This window comes from Babylonia areolata, chromosome 17 (genome assembly GCF_041734735.1).
Source record: "Babylonia areolata isolate BAREFJ2019XMU chromosome 17, ASM4173473v1, whole genome shotgun sequence".
NCBI lineage: Eukaryota > Metazoa > Mollusca > Gastropoda > Neogastropoda > Buccinidae > Babylonia > Babylonia areolata.
The window spans coordinates 188,497-210,000 of NC_134892.1; the positions used below are offsets into that span (position 1 = coordinate 188,497).

Consider the following 21,504-nt stretch of genomic DNA (forward strand, 5'->3'; position numbering starts at 1 on the left):
TTTTTCTTGCTTGCTCTCAGCTAGAGTTTGACTTCACCGAACAGGAAACAGAAAAAAAAACCCAAACCCCAAAGAAAACTACCTTATATTCATGTTTAAAAATGATTTTTTTCTTGCTTGCTTTCAGCTTGAGTTTGACTTCACTGACAGGACAGAGTAAGAAATGAACAAAAGAAAGCAGCCCTATATTCATGTTTGAAAATTATTTTTTCTTGCTTGCTGTCAGCTTGAGTTTCACCTCACTGATGGGACAGAGGACAAAAAAGAAAAAAGAAAAAAAAAAGAATGTTATACATGTGTAAACAAAATGTATCTATTTTCTTGTTGTTGGCTGTCAGCTCCAGCCTGACCTCACCGACAGGGGCAGGGCCCAGGTCACCACGCGGGGGCCTGCCAATCAATGACAGCTTTGTGCCCAAGGTGATCAAGGAAGAACTTCAGCAGGAGTATGACCTTCTGCACAATTTCCAGCGGATCTCCGTCAGTGGCGATGACACCAGCGGGGTCAGTGGCTTGATTGTACAACTGGCTGGGAGTGGGAGCAAGTTTTTTTTTTTTTTTTTTTTTTTTTTTAAGGCAGGCAGGGGGAGCGGGGTGGGGATGGGGTTCCCTCTTTGGACGGATTTATTTGTTTTTGTTTTCCCTTTTTAGGGCTTTTGGGGGGAGATGGGGTGGGGTGTGTGTGTGTGTGGGATCAGTATTTGTGTGTGTGTGTGTGTGTTTAATAGATTTTTCCTTGTGGACATTTTTTTATGTACTTTAGACTTGTTTTTGTTTTGTTTTTGTTTTTTGATTTGTTTGTTTTGTTTTGTTTTTGACATTGTTCTTCCATCTCTTTGGTTGAGTGCATTTGTTAAGCCATCAAATGTTCTTTGATGCTCTCAAGAAAGGTACAGAATGCCCATCATTGCCCTCAAGAAAAAGAGAATGTCTGTTGTTGCCCTCAAGAAAGAATGTCTATTGTTGCCCAAAAGAAAGAGAGAATGTCTGTTGTTGCCCTCAAGAAAGAGAGAATGTCTGTTGTTGCCCTCAAGAAAGAGAGAATGTCTGGTGTTGCCCAAAAGAAAGAGAATGTCTGGTGTTGCCCCAAAAAAGAGAAAGAGAATGTCTGTTTTTGCCCTCAAGAAAGAGAGAATGTCTGGTGTTGTCCAAAAGAAAGAGAATGTCTGTTGTTGCCCTCAAGAAAGAGAGAATATCTGGTATTGCTCTCAAGAAAGAATGTCTGGTGTTGCCCAAAAGAAAGAAAATGTCTTTAGTTGCCCTCAAGAAAGAGAGAATGTCAGAATGTCTGGTGTTGCCCAAAAGAAAGAGAGAACGTCTGGTGTTGCCCAAAAGAAAGAGAATGTCTGGTGTTGCCCAAAAGAAAGAGAATGTCTGGTGTTGCCCTCAAGAAAGAGAGAATGTCTGGTGTTGCCCAAAAGAAAGAGAATGTCTGGTGTTGCCCTCAAGAAAGAGAGAATGTCTGGTGTTGCCCAAAAGAAAGAGAATGTCTGGTGTTGCCCTCAAGAAAGAGAGAATGTCTGGTGTTGCCCAAAAGAAAGAGAATGTCTTTAGTTGCCCGCAAGAAAGAGAGAATGTCTTTTGTTGCCCTCAAGACTAGTAATATACTCAGGACAGATCATGACTGTCCTTTATTACCCTCAAGGAAGGGTGCCCTAAGAAAGATAATGCAGTGTTATATCTTCATGGAAGATAATGCTGTATTATATTCTCATGGAAGATAATGCTGTGTTATAGCCTCATGGAAGATCATGCTAATGTTGTGTTATACCCTTATAGAAGATAATGCTGTGTTATACCCTCATGGAAGATAACACTGTGTTATACCCTCATGGAAGATAACAATAATGCTGTGTTATACCCTCATGGAAGATAACGCTGTGTTATGCCCTCATGGAAGCTAACGATAATGCTGTGTTATATTCTCATGGAAGATAATGCTGTTTTATACCCTCATGGAAGATAACGATAATGCTGTGTTATACCCTCATGGAAGATAATGCTGTGTTATACCCTCATGGAAGATAACGCTGTGTTATGCCCTCATGGAAGCTAAAGATAATGCAGTGTTATATCCTCATGGAAGATAATGCTGTGTTATATTCTCATGGAAGATAATGCTGTGTTATAGCCTCATGGAAGATCATTCTAATGCTGTGTTATACCCTTATGGAAGATAATGCTGTGTTATACCCTCATGGAAGATAAAGATAATGCTGTGTTATAGCCTCATGGAAGATCATGCTAATGCTGTGTTATACCCTCATGGAAGATAATGCTGTGTTATACCCTCATGGAAGATAATGCTGTGTTATACCCTCATGGAAGATAAAGATAATGCTGTGTTATACCCTCATGGAAGATAATGCTGTGTTATACCCTCATGGAAGATAATGCTGTGTTATACCTTCATGGAAGATAAAGATAATGCTGTGTTATACCCTCATGTAAGATAATGCTGTGTTATACCCGCATGGAAGATAAAGATATTGCTGTGTTATACCCTCATGGAAGATAATGCTGTGTTATACCCTTATGGAAGATAATGTTGTGTTATACCCTCATGGAAGATAAAGATAATGCTGTGTTATACCCTCATGGAAGATAATGCTGTGTTATACCTTCATGGAAGATAAAGATAATGCTGTGTTATACACTCATAGAAGATAATGCTGTGTTATACCCTCATGGAAGATAATGCTGTGTTATACCCTCATGGAAGATAAAGATAATGCTGTGTTATACCCTCATGGAAGATAATGCTGTTATACACTCATAGAAGATAATGCTGTGTTATACACTCATAGAAGATAATGCTGTGTTATACCTTCATGGAAGATAAAGATAATGCTGTGTTATACACTCATAGAAGATAATGCTGTGTTATACCCTCATGGAAGATAATGCTGTTATACACTCATAGAAGATAATGCTGTGTTATAATTTCATGGAAGGTAATGCTTTCAAGAAAGATCATGAATGTCCGTTTATGCCCCCCCAAAAGATAATGTTGAATGATGGCCTTGCGAACAGTAATGCCATACAAAAAGATCATGATGTCCATTTTTTCCCTTCAAAAGGATAATACTGTATAATGCCCTCAAAAAAGGTAATGCCTTATAACAGCCTCAAGAAGTATCACAATGCCATAGTTTTTAAAGAGAGATTTTAAAACCCATAAGAAAGGTAATGCCTTATGGTAGCCTTAAGAAATATCACAATGCCATAGTTTTTAAAGAGAGATTTTAAAACCCATAAGAAAGGTAATGCCTTATGACAGCCTTAAGAAATATCACAATGCCATAGTTTTTAAAGAGAGATTTTAAAACCCCCAAGACAGCTAATGCCTTATGGTAGCCTTAAGAAATATCACAATGCCATAGTTTTTAAAGAGAGATTTTAAAACCCCCAAGACAGCTAATGCCTTATGGTAGCCTTAAGAAATATCACAATGCCATAGTTTTTAAAGAGAGATTTTAAAAACCCCAAGAAAGGTAACGCCTTATGACAGCCTTAAGAAATATCACAATGCCATAGTTTTTAAAGAGATATTTTAAAACCCCCAAGAAAGGTAATGCCTTATGGTAGCCTTAAGAAATATCACAATGCCATAGTTTTTAAAGAGAGATTTTAAAACCCCCAAGAAAGGTAATGCCTTATGACAGCCTTAAGAAATATTACAGTGCCATAGTTTTTAAAGAGAGATTTAAAAACCCTCAAGAAAGCTAATGTCTTTTGACAGCCTTAAGAAATATCACAATGCCATAGTTTTTAAAGAAAGATATAAAAACTCCTGAAGAAAGGTTATGCCTTATGACAGCCTTAAGAAATATTACAATGCCATAGTTTTTAAAGAGAGATTTAAAAACCCTCAATAAAGGTTATGCCTTCTGACAGCCTGAAGAAATATCACAATGCCATAGTCTTTAAAGAGAGATTTAACAGAAATACTATGTAGAGGGACACATTTTATTATCAAAGCAAAGCTGGAACACTGGTAGTCAGTTTGGCCCACACACACACACAGAGCTTTTAATTCTAGCCAACAAAGGAATGCAGAGAATGACTATCAGCTGACATCTGGACTTGCCAGAGGGAGAGAACGAACAAAGTTTTTTTTAATTGAGGGAAGTGGAATAAGCATACATGTGTTTTTTTTTCATCCAGCCCTCAGGGCAAATAGGAAATGAAATTGAATCAAAATATTCACAAAGTAACAAAGAGATGTAGAAGTAAGGACATGACATTCAAATACACATTTAAACATGCACATGTACATAATTCTGATACAAACATCATATTATGAAAATGAGAAGAGAGACAGCGAAGGGCAGAGAGACAGACAGAGTGTGGGTGGTGGAGGAGAAAGAGTGAAGGACAGACAGACAGACAGACAGAGTGTGGGTGGTGGAGGAGAAAGAGTGAAGGACAGACAGACAGAGTGTGGGTGGTGGAGGAGAAAGAGTGAAGGACAGACAGACAGAGTGTGGGTGGTGGAGGAGAGAGAGTGAAGGACAGACAGACAGACAGAGTGTGGGTGGTGGAGGAGAAAGAGTGAAGGACAGACAGACAGAGTGTGGGTGGTGGAGGAGAGAGAGTGAAGGACAGACAGACAGAGTGTGGGTGGTGGAGGAGAAAGAGTGAAGGACAGACAGAGTGTGGGTGGTGGAGGAGAAAGAGTGAAGGACAGACAGACAGACAGAGTGTGGGTGGTGGAGGAGAAAGAGTGAAGGACAGACAGACAGACAGACAGAGTGTGGGTGGTGGAGGAGAAAGAGTGAAGGACAGACAGACAGAGTGTGGGTGGTGGAGGAGAAAGAGTGAAGGACAGACAGACAGAGTGTGGGTGGTGGAGGAGAGAGAGTGAAGGACAGACAGACAGAGTGTGGGTGGTGGAGGAGAGAGAGTGAAGGACAGACAGACAGACAGACAGACAGAGTGTGGGTGTTGGAGAAAACCAGAATATACCCAGCATGCACACCCCAGAAAATGGGAGTATGGCTGCCTACATGGCAGGGGATTAAAACCGGTCATACACATAAAAGTTCACACACACACATACAAGTGAAAGTGAGAGTTGCAGCGCATGATTGAAGGAGAAGAAGAATATTCGTCTATCTGATTCTGCTCTTCACAGTGAGTGAGTGTGGGAGTTGCAGCCCATGAATGAAGGAGGAGGAGGAGAAGAAGAAGAGAAAGTCCAAGGTTTAACTGCTGGGCTGTTTGATGGGGGTGTGGGTGTTCAGGTGCCCCTGAAGGAGCTCGAGACGGCCTCCAAGATCTTGGTGCAGATGCTGATGGTGCGGGAAAAGTACATGGCCATGTCGCAGCAGGCCTTCCCCGGGGTCACCGCCCGCTTCCTGCAGAGTCTGGTGGAGGAGGAGGAGTTCGTTGGCCTCACCGAGGTCAACTCCAAGGCCAGCATCACTGGTCAGTACCATGGCCTGCTTCTGTGTGTGTGTGTGTGTGTGTGTGTGTGTGTGTGTGTGTGCGTGTGTGTGTGTGTGTGTGTGTGAAGGAAGAAATCATTTCATTGACTTCATTATTTAATTTTTTCATGTGGGTGTATGGCTTACCTTCTCCTCTTGTCCCCCAAAAAACAGTATAAAGAAATAGATGCAAGGAGTTCAGTGGCCAAGTCAGGCATTGAACTTCTGATCAAGCGGTCAGAGTTGAAGGCCATCTTTGAAAAAGGTGCTTAACTCCAATGTTACTCACTCCACCCATGTGTGAATGGGTACCTGACTTTTGTTTGGAAAGCTTCAAGTGGTGCAAAGAGAGGATCGTGCCCCGCCTTCCTGTGCCAAACCCTGGACACAGTAGACTGGCCATGGAATGGGATGCAGCCTTTAACCTTTAGCTTTTAGGTCAATGTGTTATGTCTGCAGTGTTGGTGTGTGCCTTTGTTTGTTGCTTTGCTGTCATTTGGATTGTTTGTTATTGTGCAGAAATGAGAACTTTAAATAAGTAATGGCATTGTTAAAAAAATGATTGTTGTCAGTTTTGAGGTTTTTAAGATTGGAGGTTTGGGGGTGGGTGGTGGTGTATGTTAGGTGTTGTCTTTGACAGTTCCTCGAGCTGAATCAAAATTGTGACTGTGTTGCTTGTGTGTGTGTGTGTGAGTGAGTGTTTGAGTAAAAAGAGAGAGGAGAGAGAGAGATAATGTATGAATGCAAACCTATGTGTGTTTGTGTGCGTGTGTGTGTGTGTTTGCGGAAGTGAGTAGGAGTTCAGTCTGCTTGATTGGATGGATGTGCGACAGCAAAGATAGTCATTCATTGTACATCATGACTGTGTGTCAGCAAAGATGGTCATTCGTTGTACATTGTGACTGTGTGTCAGCAAAGATGGTCATTCATTGTACATCGTGACTGTGTGTCAGCAAAGATGGTCATTCATTGTACATCATGACTGTGTGTCAGAAAAGATGGTCATTCATTGTACATCATGACTGTGTGTCAGCAAAGATGGTCATTCATTGTACATCATGACTGTGTGGACAAAGATGGTCATTCATTGTACATCATGACTGTGTGGACAAAGATGGTCATTCATTGTACATCTTGACTGTGTGTCAGCAAAGATGGTCATTCATTGTACATCTTGACTGTGTGGGCAAAGATGGTCATTCATTGTACATCATGACTGTGTGTCAGCAAAGATGGTCATTCATTGTACATCATGACTGTATGTCAGCAAAGAAATCATTCATTGTACATCATGACTGTATGTCAGCAAAGATGGTCATTCATTGTACATCTTGACTGTGTGTCAGCAAAGATGGTAATTCATTGTACATCATGACTGTGTCAGCAAAGATGGTCATTCATTGTACATCGTGACTGTGTGTCAGCAAAGATGGTCATTCATTGTACATCATGACTGTATGTCAGCAAAGATGGTAATTCATTGTACATCATGACTGTGTCAGCAAAGATGGTCATTCATTGTACATCGTGACTGTGTGTCAGCAAAGATGGTCATTCATTGTACATCATGACTGTGTTGCGCAACTCCTCTTCACTTTAAACAAACTCATCGCGCAAGTCATCAGTCATCCAAAATGACGTTTCATCCTTCATCATTTCATCACCCCCAAGTCCTGTGGCGACAGGCGAGCGACGAAACGACAGGTGTGGGTACACTGGCAGTCGCAGCCGCAGACCTGCACGCAGGCGGCTCAGGCCATAGGGTCGTTCTTCGTCGACAGGAGCAGCGATGGAGCTCGGCAGCCGTCTGAGCGTCTGAGCAGCCCTCTTTAGGAATGCACTGCTCACCTCCCTGGCATGAGGAAGGGGCTAGAAAAGGTGCCCTAAAAATTGCCTGCTCCATATCACCCTGGCCAGCATACCGCGGCTGGCGGGGACCCTACATCAGCGGTCGAAACAAGAGAGAAAAGAAAAAAACAAGGATCGTTCCTCTCACCATTGGTGCTTGGAACATAAGGACTCTCCTGGACAGAGATAATGCGGACAGACCCCAAAGGAGAACGGCAGTAGTTGCATCCGAACTCGCCAGATACAACATTGACATCGCAGCCTTGAGTGAGACTCGGCTTGCAGGCGGAGGCGAGCTCTGTGAACAGGGATCTGGTTACACCTTCTTCTGGGGTGGACGAGGAAGCGAAGAGCGATGTGAGGCAGGTGTTGGTTTTGCAGTAAAAACAGCACTTGTCAGCAAGCTAGCTGGAATGCCAAAGGGAGTCAACGATAGGCTTATGACCATGAAACTCCCACTGGCATCTGGCCAGAAGCACCTCACCATTGTCAGTGCCTACGCCCCAACCATGACCAACCCGGATGAAGTGAAGGCGAAGTTCTGCGAGGACCTTCACTCTGTCATTGCTGCTATCCCTAAAGCAGATAAGCTCATCATTCTTGGGGACTTCAATGCTAGAGTTGGCTCTGACTACATCTCCTGGGATGGAGTGATTGGAAAGCACGGTGTGGGCCACTGCAACCCAAATGGATTGCTTTTGCTTCAGACCTGTGCAGAGCACGAACTGCTGATAACCAGCACAGTTTTCTGCCTCCCTACCCGTAACAGGACGTCATGGATGCACCCTCACCCAAAGCATTGGCATCTCATCGATTATGTCATCGTCAGGAAAAGGGATAGGCAAGATGTACGTGTAACAAAGACCATGTGCGGCGCCGAGTGTTGGACAGACCTCACTAAGGCCTTCGACACCGTGAGTAGAGGGGGACTGTGGAAGATCATGGCCAAGTACGGATGCCCTCAGAAATTTATTTCCTTGGTCAGCCAATTCCATGAAGGCATGCAGGCTCGAGTCCAGGACAATGGCGAAACATCTGCTCCTTTTGCTGTCACAAATGGTGTCAAGCAAGGCTGCGTCCTGGCTCCAACGCGGTTCAGCCTCATGTTCTCTGCAATGCTTACTGATGCCTTCAGAGATGGCGATGTTGGAATCGGCCTAAAGTACCGAACAGATGGCAAGCTGTTTAACCTCAGAAGGCTTCAAGCAAAAACGAAGGTCATGACAGACATCATCAGAGACTTTTTGTTTGCTGATGATTGTGCCCTCAACGCTGGATCTGAAGCTGACATGCAACTCAGCGTCGACAAGTTTGCCACTGCCAGCAGGAACTTCGGCCTTGCCATCAGCACGAGGAAAACTGAAGTTCTCCATCAGCCAGCCCCAGGGAAACCCTACGTTGAGCCCAACATCACAGTCAACGGTCAGAGACTCAGTGCGGTGGAGCGGTTCACATACCTTGGCAGCACACTGTCATGAAATGTGACAATCGACGATGAAGTGAACGTCAGGATTGCAAGAGCAAGCGCAACTTTTGGTAGACTCACTGCAAATGTCTGGAACAGAAGAGGCATTAGTCTTGAGACCAAGCTAAAGGTCTACAGAGCAGTAGTTCTCCCCACACTACTGTACGCCTGCGAAACTTGGACAGTGTACCAACGACATGCCAAGAAGCTGAACCACTTCCACACAACATGCCTCAGGAAGCTACTGAACATCAAGTGGCAAGACAGGACCCCAGACACAGAGGTGCTCGCAAAAGCCACCCTTCCCAGCATCTTCACCATCCTGATGAAGTCCCAGCTTCGCTGGGCTGGACACGTGGCACTCATGCCAGACCATCGGCTGCCCAAAAGGCTCTTCTATGGCGAGCTGCAACAAGGGAATAGATCACACGGAGGTCAGAAGAAGCGCTTCAGAGATACTCTGAAAGTCTCTCTGAAAGCGTTTGATATCAACCCTGACTCCTGGGAGGAATCTGCAGTGGACCGTGACAAATGGCGCGCTGCTGTGCACAAAGGCGCCAAGTTGTGCGAGGCCAACAGGACTGCTGCAGCTGTTCAGAAGAGGCAGGCCAGAAAGTCACGGGCAAACAAGCTCCCTGACAATGGTATGCCTGTCTTTGTCTGCCCCAACTGTCAGCGAACATTTCGTGCGCAGATTGGACTATTCAGCCATCTGCGCATTCACAGATAGATTCATGAGCATCCTCCCCCCCACCCCACCACCACCCTCCCCCCATCCCCCAGCTGGATGACAACGATGGTCATCATCGATCTTGATGGACACACCACCACCACCATGACTGTGTGTCAGCAAAGATGGTCATTCATTGTACATCATGACTGTGTCAGCAAAGATAGTCATTCATTGTACATCATGACTGTGTGGACAAAGATGGTCATTCATTGTACATCATGACTGTGTGTCAGCAAAGATGGTCATTCATTGTACATCATGACTGTGTGTCAGCAAAGATGGTCATTCATTGTACATCATGACTGTATGTCAGCAAATATGGTCATTCATTGTACATCGTGACTGTGTGTCAGCAAAGAAATCATTCATTGTACATCGTGACTGTGTCAGCAAAGATGGTCATGTATTCCTTAATCAACATACCAGTTACATCATGACTGTGTGTCAGCAAAGATGGTCATTCATTCCTTAATCAACGTATCAGTTACCAGACACAGGAAATAGAAGTAATCCCTGTGCTGACTAATGGTCCTGTTTGCCTTAACCCAGAAGTGGACCGGAGTTCAGAGGCCGTTGGGCCACGTGATCACCCAGGAGGTATTGTTGTGTGCCCTGAGTGACCGCAACAAGGACCAGTCTCCTGCTTTGGCAACGCACCACACCACTCTCCCCCTAGCCCACTCACCCTCTCCAATGATGATAATAAAATACTTGTTCAGCGCTTCCCCCCCCCACCCCCACAAATAGAGCTTAGAGCACTGTACATACTTGTACAAAAGTCATTGGATGTGATTGACAGAATGAAGAAATAAATCAGTTTGTACACTCACCACAAACAGACATCATGACACCACCTATCTAGATCATTTGCATACACATGCGCATGTACACATACGTGTATGTACACATGCATGCACTCCACACACAACACAACACGCACACACACACACAATATTCACTGCATGAATGAAGAGCAAAGCAGTTGGGAACTGTAGTGGACAAAGAGAATTGCCCAGAATCCTCAGTTGCCAAAAAGTTTATCAAGAGTCATTCGTCTTCCTGATTTGTTTAAACTTAGTTGAAAGATACAAAACTCAGTTGGACTAATTTTAGGATTTGATTCCTGAGTACTGTTGGGGTGATCCAAGGGCGTGACAAACAATGCAGGGTAGAGTGAGTTAAAGCCATTCCCAATAAATGTTTCCCACAAGTCTGTTGCTGGTAAAACACATTTACCACATGCCAGTAATTCTTATTGTTGTTATCATTATCATTATTTCTGTTTCGGTTGTTTTGTTATCATTATCATATTTATTACTTATTGTTATTGTTAGTATTATTTTATTGCCTTATCTTCTGCCCCATTTCTGGCGGTATCCCTACGGCATTCACCCCCCTCCCCTCACCCTCCCTCCCCACTCTCTCTACGCAGCCATGGAAAATGCTTGTGGGCTGGGTGCTGTGTCAGCCAAAAGCAAGAGACTGGTCTGATTTGTTTGGGTTCTTTTCCTTGTTGATGTGTGAAGAGAGTTCTGCAGTGTGTGAGCCGTACAGAACTGTACGTTGTGTTTACAGAACTGTACGTTGTGTTTGCTGCCATTTTCCCCCCTCCAAATCACATTGCTTCATGCAGCCAAGTGATGTGCATATCTAACAGACAGTATATTTGTGGCTTCTACTTTTGCTGACTGGAGTTTTGGTAGTGGTTTGAGTTGGAGAGAGTTGTTTGGTAAAGGAGATGGTTAGAACTTGAAGATTTCTCTGTTTTGTTTTGTGTTTTTTGTTTTGTTTTTTTCCAGGGACATCAGCCCACTGTTTGTAGCTTTTGTCTGTCTGTTTTTGTTTTGTTTTTTTCCAGGGACATCAGCCCACTGTTTGTAGCTTTTGTCTGTCTGTTTTTGTTTTGTTTTTCCAGGGACATCAGCCCACTGTTTGTAGCTTTTGTCTGTCTGTTTTTGTTTTGTTTTTTTCCAGGGACATCAGCCCACTGTTTGTAGTTTTTGTCTGTCTGTTTTTGTTTTGTTTTTCCAGGGACATCAGCCCACTGTTTGTAGCTTTTGTCTGTCTGTTTTTGTTTTGTTTTTCCAGGGACATCAGCCCACTGTTTGTAGCTTTTGTCTGTCTGATTTTGTTTTGTTTTTCCAGGGACATCAGCCCACTGTTTGTAGCTTTTGTCTGTCTGTTTTTGTTTTGTTTTTCCAGGGACATCAGCCCACTGTTTGTAGCTTTTGTCTGTCTGTTTTTGTTTTGTTTTTCCAGGGACATCAGCCCACTGTTTGTAGCTTTTGTCTGTCTGTTTTTGTCCTCTTCCCTTTCTGCCTCGCTTTGTCTCTGTCTCTTTGTCTATTTCTCTTCAGTTTATGAAAGAAAAAAAAGAAAAAGAAAAAAAAAAAAAAAAGAAGAAAAAAAGAGCTTCTCAGTTTGTGCAGGTGTGGAATCTATATTGATACTTTTTTTTTCCGTACGAAGAAGTAAAACATATGGGGTCACAGTTAGACTATTTTTTATATTAAGAGAAAATTACAACAACAAAAAAAAAGAGACAAGAAAGTCGTATTTATCAAGCATCAACTGGCCTTGATTTATCACATGATTTACTGATTATGTTTAATTGTTGCTGTTTTTTTATGATCAGTTTAAAAGATTTTTTTTTAGATCTGTTTTGGTAATGTTAAGTTTACCTTGGCCATATTCTATGAATAACATCATACAGTTGCATATGAAAACAAAAAGGAAAAAAAGAATATCAACAACAACTTGTGGTTTTATGTGGGTGATACATGTAAACACAGCACATTTCACTGGTAGTAATGAAAAAAATATCAACAGCTGTGGTTTTAAGTGGGTGGTACACACATGTAAACACAGCACATTTCACTGGTAGTAATGAAAAAAATATCAACAGCTGTGGTTTTATGTGGGTGATACACACATATAAACACAGCACATTTCACTGGTAGTAATGAAAAAAATATCAACAGCTGTGGTTTTATGTGGGTGATACACACATGTAAACACAGCACATTTCACTGGTAGTAATGAATAAAAATATCAACAGCTGTGGTTTTATGTGGGTGATACACACATGTAAACACAGCACATTTCACTGGTAGTAATGAATAAAAATATCAACAGCTGTGGTTTTATGTGGGTGATACACACATGTAAACACAGCACATTTCACTGGTAGTAATGAATAAAAATATCAACAGCTGTGGTTTTATGTGGGTGATACACACATGTAAACACAGCACATTTCACTGGTAGTAATGAATAAAAATATCAACAGCTGTGGTTTTATGTGGGTGATACACACATGTAAACACAGCACATTTCACTGGTAGTAATGAATAAAAATATCAACAGCTGTGGTTTTATGTGGGTGATACACACATGTAAACAGCACATTTCACTGGTAGTAATGAATAAAAATATCAACAGCTGTGGTTTTATGTGGGTGATACACACATGTACTTCACTGGTAGTAATGGGCACTTTCAGTGGATAACTCCTGATATTGCTGGATAGGTAATATGGAGATTTCTTGTTGAACAGACTGAAACACTCTGATTGAGCAGCGTTTTATTGGGGTTAAGGAACCCCTTCCCCTCCGGGTCAAGTCTGTTTTTATATATGTGGGTTAGCAAATGGTTTAAATGATTCTTGATTCAAAGCTCTTGTTTTTTTTTTATTATCAGTACTGCTTGTTAGTTTTAGCACTTGACCACATACAAGCCATGCTTTTTATAACTAAATATATTATTTTCTGTGAAAAAATTGTGAGTAGTTATTATTATCATTGATACTTGAATAATATCTTCCAGTATGTTATGCTACTAGCAGAGTAGTTATTATTACCATTGACACTTAAATAATACCTTTCAGTATGGTATGCTGCTAGCAGAGTAGTTATTATTATCATTGATACTTGAATAATACCTTTCAGTATGTTATGCTACTAGCAGAGTAGTTATTATTACCATTGATACTTAAATAATACATTTCAATATGGTATGCTACTAGCAGAGTAGTTATTATTATCACTGATACTTAAATAATACATTTCAATATTGTATGCTACTAGCAGAGTAGTTATTATTATCATTGATACTTGAATAATATCTTTCAGTATGTTATGCTACTAGCAGAGTAGTTATTATTACCATTGATACTTGAATAATACCTTTCAGTATGGTATGCTACTAGCAGAGTAGTTATTATTATCATTGATACTTAAATGATACCTTTCAGTATGGTATGCTACTAGCAGAGTAGTTATTATTACCATTGATACTTAAATAATACCCATCTTTGATCAGAGACCAAACTCTAAACACTCTACAGTCATCTACATAACAGGCTGCTTACTGGGAAGAGCTGACATCTGCCATGAGGCACTCATCATTATTTCCTTTGTCATTCAGTCAGGCTTTCAGTCACATGCAAACATACACATATATGTTAGAGTTGATTTTTCTTCAGATGTTTGTTCGGGACAACCCTTTTTTGTTGCCATGGGTTCTTTAATGTGCACTAAGTGTATCCTGCACATGTGACCCCTGTTTATTGCTGCATTTGAATGACTAGTGTGCAGACCACCACTTAAGTTCTTGTGGAGGGGGAAGAAAATAATTGCGAGTATGGTATTCGATCCTGTGCAGTCAGATTTTATTGTTTGTTAGGCGGACGTGTTACCACTAGGTCACCACTCCACCGAGTGGAGCAGTTTACCAATCAGCAGTTTTTGTTTCTAGCTGTGCTTCATACAGAACAAGAAATAAAATGTTGACACATGTCCTTTGTGATGATGTATTTTCTTGTGCTGTGGTGAATAGAAACTGAGTCCTGATCAGATATCTTTGGGGAATGAGGTTGGTATGACAGAATAGAAAGGTGAATAGAAACTTGGTCCTGATCAGATATCTTTGGGGATGAGGTTGGTATGACAGAATAGAAAGGTGAAGAGAAACTGAGTCCTGATCAGATATCTTTGGGGATGAGGTTGGTATGACAGAATAGAAAGGTGAATAGAAACTTGGTCCTGATCAGATATCTTTGGGGAATGAGGTTGGTATGACAGAATAGAAAGGTGAATAGAAACTTGGTCCTGATCAGATATCTTTGGGGATGAGGTTGGTATGACAGAATAGAAAGGTGAAGAGAAACTGAGTCCTGATCAGATATCTTTGGGAATGAGGTTGGTATGACAGAGTAGAAAAGATACTGAAAGGAAAAAGAGCAGTTGTCAGAACTGTAGGTAACTGTTGCTTCATTGCTTCATCTTTCTGCTGAATTCCCAGTCCCTCATATTTATATTCCCAGTGCAGATAAATACATAAATAGGTTAAACATGTTTAAGAGGTGAATGGGGAGTTCAGTTTAGTTCAGTTACTCAGGGAGATGTCACTGTGTTTGGACAAATCCATATACGCTACACCTTAGCTGCCAGGCAGATACCTGACCAGTAGTGTAACCCAACATGCTTTGTCAGGCCTTGAGGGAAAATACAATAAGATGAAAATTAATGATGTAAATAAATAATTTCAAACATATTTATATGATAAATAAAATTGATGAAGAAATGAATGAAGACGGAAAGAAAGAAGTAAATAATGGGAAAATAACATGCACATGAAAGTTACTTTCATTGTAAGTGAATACGTGAAAAGGAAAATTTGAAAACTGAGGTGAACCGATACTGTGATGTTCAGGTTAAGTTCAGGTGCAGATCGCAGATCAATGAATGAATGAAAAGGCAAATTAAAGACAGAGGTGAACTGGTGCAACAGCTTCAGTCGAGGATCTATAAGGTGGTATGTTTTGCTATGCATTGGTGGTATGAACAGGATGGTAGGCTTGTTGGCATGAAGGTGAGAGGTTTGCTGTGCCAGTGTGGAGATCACATGACAGGTCCTGAATCTGCATTTTGTGACATCCTTAATCAGTGGCTCGGCCCGAAGGGTGCATCCTCAGACCTATATAAAAAAGTATATTCCCAAGTTACAGTTCATTTTGTGACATCCTTAATCAATGGCTTGGCCTGGAAGGTGAATCCTCTGACCCACTTTCCCTAGTTACAGTTCATTTTGTGACATCCTTACTCAATGACTTGGCCTGAAGGGTGTATCCTATGACCCACTTTCCCAATTTACAGTTCATTTTGTGACATCCTTACTCAATGGTTTGGCCTGAAGGGTGTATCCTCTGACCCACTTTCCCAAGTTACAGTTCATTTTGTGACATCCTTAATCAATGGTTTGGCCTGAAGGGTGTATCCTATGACCCACTTTCCCAATTTACAGTTCATTTTGTGACATCCTTAATCAATGGCTTGGCCTGGAAGGTGAATCCTCTGACCCACTTTCCCTAGTTACAGTTCATTTTGTGACATCCTTACTCAATGACTTGGCCTGAAGGGTGTATCCTATGACCCACTTTCCCAAGTTACAGTTCATTTTGTGACATCCTTAATCAATGGCTTGGCCTGAAGGGTGTATCCTCTGACCCACTTTCCCAAGTTACAGTTCCTTCTGCTTTAATTCTCCTCCTCACCATTGTTGAATCATGTTCTGAGTGACAGGTCTCCTGTGTTTGTGCCTGTGTGTCAGTGTTGAATCATGTTCTGAGTGACAGGTCTCCTGTGTTTGTGCCTTTGTGTCAGTGTTGAATCATGTTCTAAGTGACAGGTCTCCTGTGTTTGTGCCTTTGTGCCAATGTTGAATCATGTTCTGAGTGACAGGTCTCCTCTGTTTGTGCCTTTGTGCTATTGTTGAGTCATGTTCCAACTGACAGTTCTGCATTTGTGTCATTTTTGAGTCATGTTATAAGTGATAATTCTCCTGAGCATGTGATTAATTGTCTTTGTCTCAATTCTCCTGCATATGTTCTTAACTCACTGTACTGTTTTGAGTCAAGTCAAATGTTCCAAGTGACAGTTCATCATTTGTCCTTAATTCTCTGTGCCATTGTTTAGTCATGTTCCAAGCAACAATCCTCCTGCATTTGTGCCATTGTTGAGTTATGTTCTGAGCAACAGTTCTGCATTTGTGCCGTTGTTGAGTCATGTTCTGAGCAACAGTTCTGCATTTGTGCCGTTGTTGAGTCATGTTCTGAGCAACAGTTCTGCATTTGTGCCATTGTTGAGTCATGTTCTGAGCAACAGTTCTGCATTTGTGCCGTTGTTGAGTCATGTTCTGAGCAACAGTTCTCCTGCATTTGTGCCATTGTTGAGTCCTGTTCTGAGCAACAATTCTCCTGCATTTGTGCCGTTGTTGAGTCCTGTTCTGAGCAACAATTCTCCTGCATTTGTGCCATTGTTGAGTCCTGTTCTGAGCAACAGTTCTGCATTTGTATCGTTGTTGAGTCCTGTTCTGAGCAACAATTCTCCTGCATTTATGCTGTTCTTGAGTCACTGGCAATGCCCTTATCCAACCTAAAGTGAAAAAAAAACTATTGCACAACCCAAAACCATGTAATTGTAGAACATGTCATCAGCCTTGTATGTCATGTGTAACGAAAGGCATACATCGAAGAGAGCTAATTTGTGGATATGCTCAGTGTGTTTGTGTGTGGGTGGTGTGTGGGTGGATGTGTGTGAGCGTGAGCATTAGCATGCAGATGCACTTTCATATTAGTGCATATAGATCTATCTATCTATCTATCTATCTTATCTATTTGTCTTATCTATCTTATCTATCTGTCTTGTCTGTCTATTCTTATCTATCTATCTACCTACCTATCTTATCTGTCTAGATACATATAGACATACAGATGTGTGTGTCATATATATATATATATATATATATATATATATATATATATATATGATATTTGTGTTTGATTTCCAATTGATTTTTATACTTGTTAAGCCCCCCCCCCCCACACCCCTTGTGGGGATGCTGGGGGTCTTTCAGTATACATAGCATCCCCGCCTTCTGGAAATTCTCTGCTAGAAATTTCCTCTTTTCTGTCACTCTCTTTGTTTCTGCCTTTTTTCCATCTTCACTGTTGTCTCCTTTTTCTGCCTTCCCAGTCCATTCCCCTTTCTTTTTTCAAGCAAGCCTTGACACTTTTTTTTTTTCTCTTTTCTGCAGTCTATGATTTGTGCTGTTTTGCTCTGGCGATTAGGTCATGAGATGTAAACACTGGGATGGGCACTAGCTGCCCATTCTGCAGTGTTATTTGCCTATGTGGCCTTTTTTATGTATTTTTGTTTGGCTTTGAAGTATTGGGTTTTTTTTTTCCTTTTTTATGATTTTTTGTAATCTGGGGATGATAAATTAAGTGGAATGGCTGTCGTCCTCAGCTTGGCCTAGTCTTATTTGCCATAAGGAGCTAAATAGTTGGGATACTGTGTCATGAACTGTGTTTTATGGGTTTGTCTTGTGTTTTTTGTAGATGTGACAGTTTTGTGTTGACATGTTTGAGCATTTGTATGGTTTGACAGTCCTGATGTGGCCTGTGTGGTAGGCTAGACTAAAAGCCACAAGAATAAGTTACCCACCAACCCCTTTCATGCCTCCCACCCCCTTTCCCACCCCTGCCTCTCCACATAATCAACAGTAGAAATAAACCCTTGTGACCAAGGTACACATGATAATCAATATTTTCTATTCTGTTCTGTTCAAATCTTTTTATGTTCTTCTCCGTTCTCTTCTGTTGTATTGTATTCTATTTGCGATCAGTTTACATTGCAGGTTAGGGAGAATGCTTGATTAACAGATTTGGATTTAATCATTACAGGGTTTCACTGGCATTCTTGACTTTGTTTTTGCTGTTGGTTTTTGGCTGCCAAAAGCCTGTAGTGTATTCTTGTTACTGCTGTGTAGTGAATGAGTGTGAGTGGGTTTGTGGGTTTGTGCGTGCGTGCGTGCGTGTGTGTGTGTGTGTGTTGTTCAGTCAAACATCAATATAGATAGTGTAAATTTTTAGGTGTGTGTACATATCCATGTATGTGTGTTGTTGTTCAGTTTAACATCAATTCACAAACTGTGATATTATAGGAGTGTGTGTGTGTGTGTGTGTGTGTGTGTGTGTGTGGCTTTATTTGAAGTGTGGTGAATGTGTTGTCAGATTTAGAGCCAGTGATTTATTGTTTGGTGATGTGCTTTTCTGCTGATCCGACAGAAGTGTTTTGCAGAGATGAATTAGTGTGTGTGTGTGTGTGTGTGTGTGTGTGCTTAATTTAACGTCTGTTTGTTTATATTGTGTGATCAGTTTAAGGAATGTGTGTGTATGTGTGAGCATGGTGTGCATGACAAAGAGACAGATACCAAGAGAGAGAGATGGAGAGAGAAGAACAAGAACTCAGTAGTCTTGCCATACATTGGCACTGGGCCACAAGACACAAAAGGGGGTGGGTGTGAAATGGACTGGGTGAGGGGGTGCCATTCACAACATGGTGAGAATAGGATCACCACATTGAGAGAGAGAGAGAGAGAGAGAGAGGGTGTGGAGGGGCAAGAGAGAGAGAGAGAGAGAGAGAGAGAAGAGGGTATGGAGGGGCAAGAGAGAGAGAGAGAGAGAGAAGAGGGTATGGAGGGGCAAGAGAGGGAGAGAGAGAAAGAGAGAGAAGAGGGTGTGGAGGGGCAAGAGAGGGAGAGAGAGAAAGCATTCAGGTGTGTGTACTGAAAGGGGTATGATACATAGACGGATTTAAACACCCCAGGCTGTACACAGAGAGAGAGAGAGATTTAGAGAGAAGAGGGTATGGAGGGGCAAGAGAGAAAGAGAGGGAGAGAGAACGTTAAAGTGTGTGTACTGAAAGGGGTATGATACATAGACGGATTTAGACGCCTGTGGCTGTACAGAGAGAGAGAGGAGTGGAAGTGGGCGGGAGAGACTGACCATCATTGAGAGAGACAGAGAGAAGAGAGAGCGTTAAAGTGTGCATGCTGGATAGGACATGATATGATTGACCATCATTGAGAGAGACAGAGAGTTAAAGTGTGCATGCTGGATAGGACATGATATGATTGACCATCATTGAGAGAGACAGAGAGAAGAGAGAGCGTTAAAGTGTGCATGCTGGATAGGACATGATATGTTGACAGACATAATCAAATGTCTTAAACTGTGTGGAGATAGAGAAAGAGAGAGAGAGAGATATCTCTGTGTGTACGTAAAGACAGAGAAAGGGACAGACAGACAGAGACACAGAGAGAAATACAAAGAGGCAGACAGAGACAGTCATGGAGAGAATCAGATTGGGGGAGACAAGAGAAGACAAGACAAGACGAAATTATTTATTTTCGAGGATAATAGATAAGCACTGGTGCGCTTTTTTTCATCCAGTCCCCGCCCTGAAACAGGGTCTACACTTCACAATACTACATTATATATATCATTGCATGCCCTACACAATGCTACTTAAAGTCATAGCGTGTGAACACAATACTACATAAAGACATAAACATGGTAATAACACACACACACACACACACACACACACACACGCACACGCAGAGGGGAGGGTTGGGGGGGGGGGGGGGGAGAAAGGTGTACATAAAGACAGAGAGACAGAAGCACAGAGAGAGACATATAGAGGACACACACACACACACACACACACACACAGAGGGGAGGGGGGGGGAGAAAGGTGTACATAAAGACAGAGGCACAGAGAGAGACATATAGAGGAAGACAGAGACAGAAACATGGAGATTTGGAGAGAAAGAGAGAGAGAGAGGGGGGGGGGGGGCTAGGTAAGTGAAAAACAAACAGCAGTGACAGTGAGGAGGGAGAGGAGAGATAAGAGAAACAGCAGTGACAGTGAGAAGGGAGAGGAGAGATAAGAGAAACAGCAGTGACAGTGAGAAGGGAGAGGAGAGATAAGAGAAACAGCAGTGACAGTTAGGAGGGAGAGGAGTGATAAGAGAAACAGCAGTGACAGTGAGAAGGGAGAGGAGAGATAAGAGAAACAGCAGTGACAGTGAGGAGGGAGAGGAGAGATAAGAGAAACAGCAGTGACAGTTAGGAGGGAGAGGAGTGATAAGAGAAACAGCAGTGACAGTGAGAAGGGAGAGGAGAGATAAGAGAAACAGCAGTGACAGTGAGAAGGGAGAGGAGAGATAAGAGAAACAGCAGTGACAGTGAGGAGGGAGAGGAGAGATAAGAGAAACAGCAGTGACAGTGAGGAGGGAGAGGAGAGATAAGAGAAACAGCAGTGACAGTGAGGAGGGAGAGGAGAGATAAGAGAAACAGCAGTGACAGTGAGGAGGGAGAGGAGAGATAAGAGAAACAGCAGTGACAGTGAGGAGGGAGAGGAGAGATAAGAGAAACAGCAGTGACAGTGAGAAGGGAGAGGAGAGATAAGAGAAACAGCAGTGACAGTGAGGAGGGAGAGGAGAGATAAGAGAAACAGCAGTGACAGTGAGGAGGGAGAGGAGAGATAAGAGAAACAGCAGTGACAGTGAGAAGGGAGAGGAGAGATAAGAGAAACAGCAGTGACAGTGAGGAGGGAGAGGAGAGATAAGAGAAACAGCAGTGACAGTGAGAAGGGAGAGGAGAGATAAGAGAAACAGCAGTGACAGTGAGGAGGGAGAGGAGAGATAAGAGAAACAGCAGTGACAGTGAGGAGGGAGAGGAGAGATAAGAGAAACAGCAGTGACAGTGAGAAGGGAGAGGAGAGATAAGAGAAACAGCAGTGACAGTGAGGAGGGAGAGGAGAGATAAGAGAAACAGCAGTGACAGTGAGAAGGGAGAGGAGAGATAAGAGAAACAGCAGTGACAGTGAGGAGGGAGAGGAGAGATAAGAGAAACAGCAGTGACAGTGAGGAGGGAGAGGAGAGATAAGAGAAACAAACAGCAGTGAGGAGGGAGAGGAGAGATAAGAGAAACAGCAGTGACAGTGAGGAGGGAGAGGAGAGATAAGAGAAACAGCAGTGACAGTTAGGAGGGAGAGGAGAGATAAGAGAAACAGCAGTGACAGTGAGAAGGGAGAGGAGAGATAAGAGAAACAGCAGTGACAGTGAGGAGGGAGAGGAGAGATAAGAGAAACAGCAGTGACAGTGAGGAGGGAGAGGAGAGAT

The 21,504-nt window shown here is 42.3% G+C and overlaps 1 protein-coding gene across 7 annotated transcripts in view; it reads left to right on the forward strand.

The window, feature by feature from the left end:
* Positions 1 to 21,504, forward strand: part of LOC143291554 (AMP deaminase 2-like) — a 190,249-nt gene that overhangs the window by 81,650 nt on the left and 87,095 nt on the right. For 6 of the 7 annotated variants that reach the window (XM_076601454.1, XM_076601453.1, XM_076601456.1 and 3 more), the window contains 3 exons: positions 339 to 504; positions 5,247 to 5,430; positions 10,025 to 10,072. In XM_076601454.1, coding sequence (XP_076457569.1) covers positions 339 to 504; positions 5,247 to 5,430; positions 10,025 to 10,072 — 398 coding nt within the window. The remainder of the gene's footprint in view (positions 1 to 338; positions 505 to 5,246; positions 5,431 to 10,024; positions 10,073 to 21,504) is intronic. The other variant, XM_076601455.1, reaches the window with a different exon arrangement.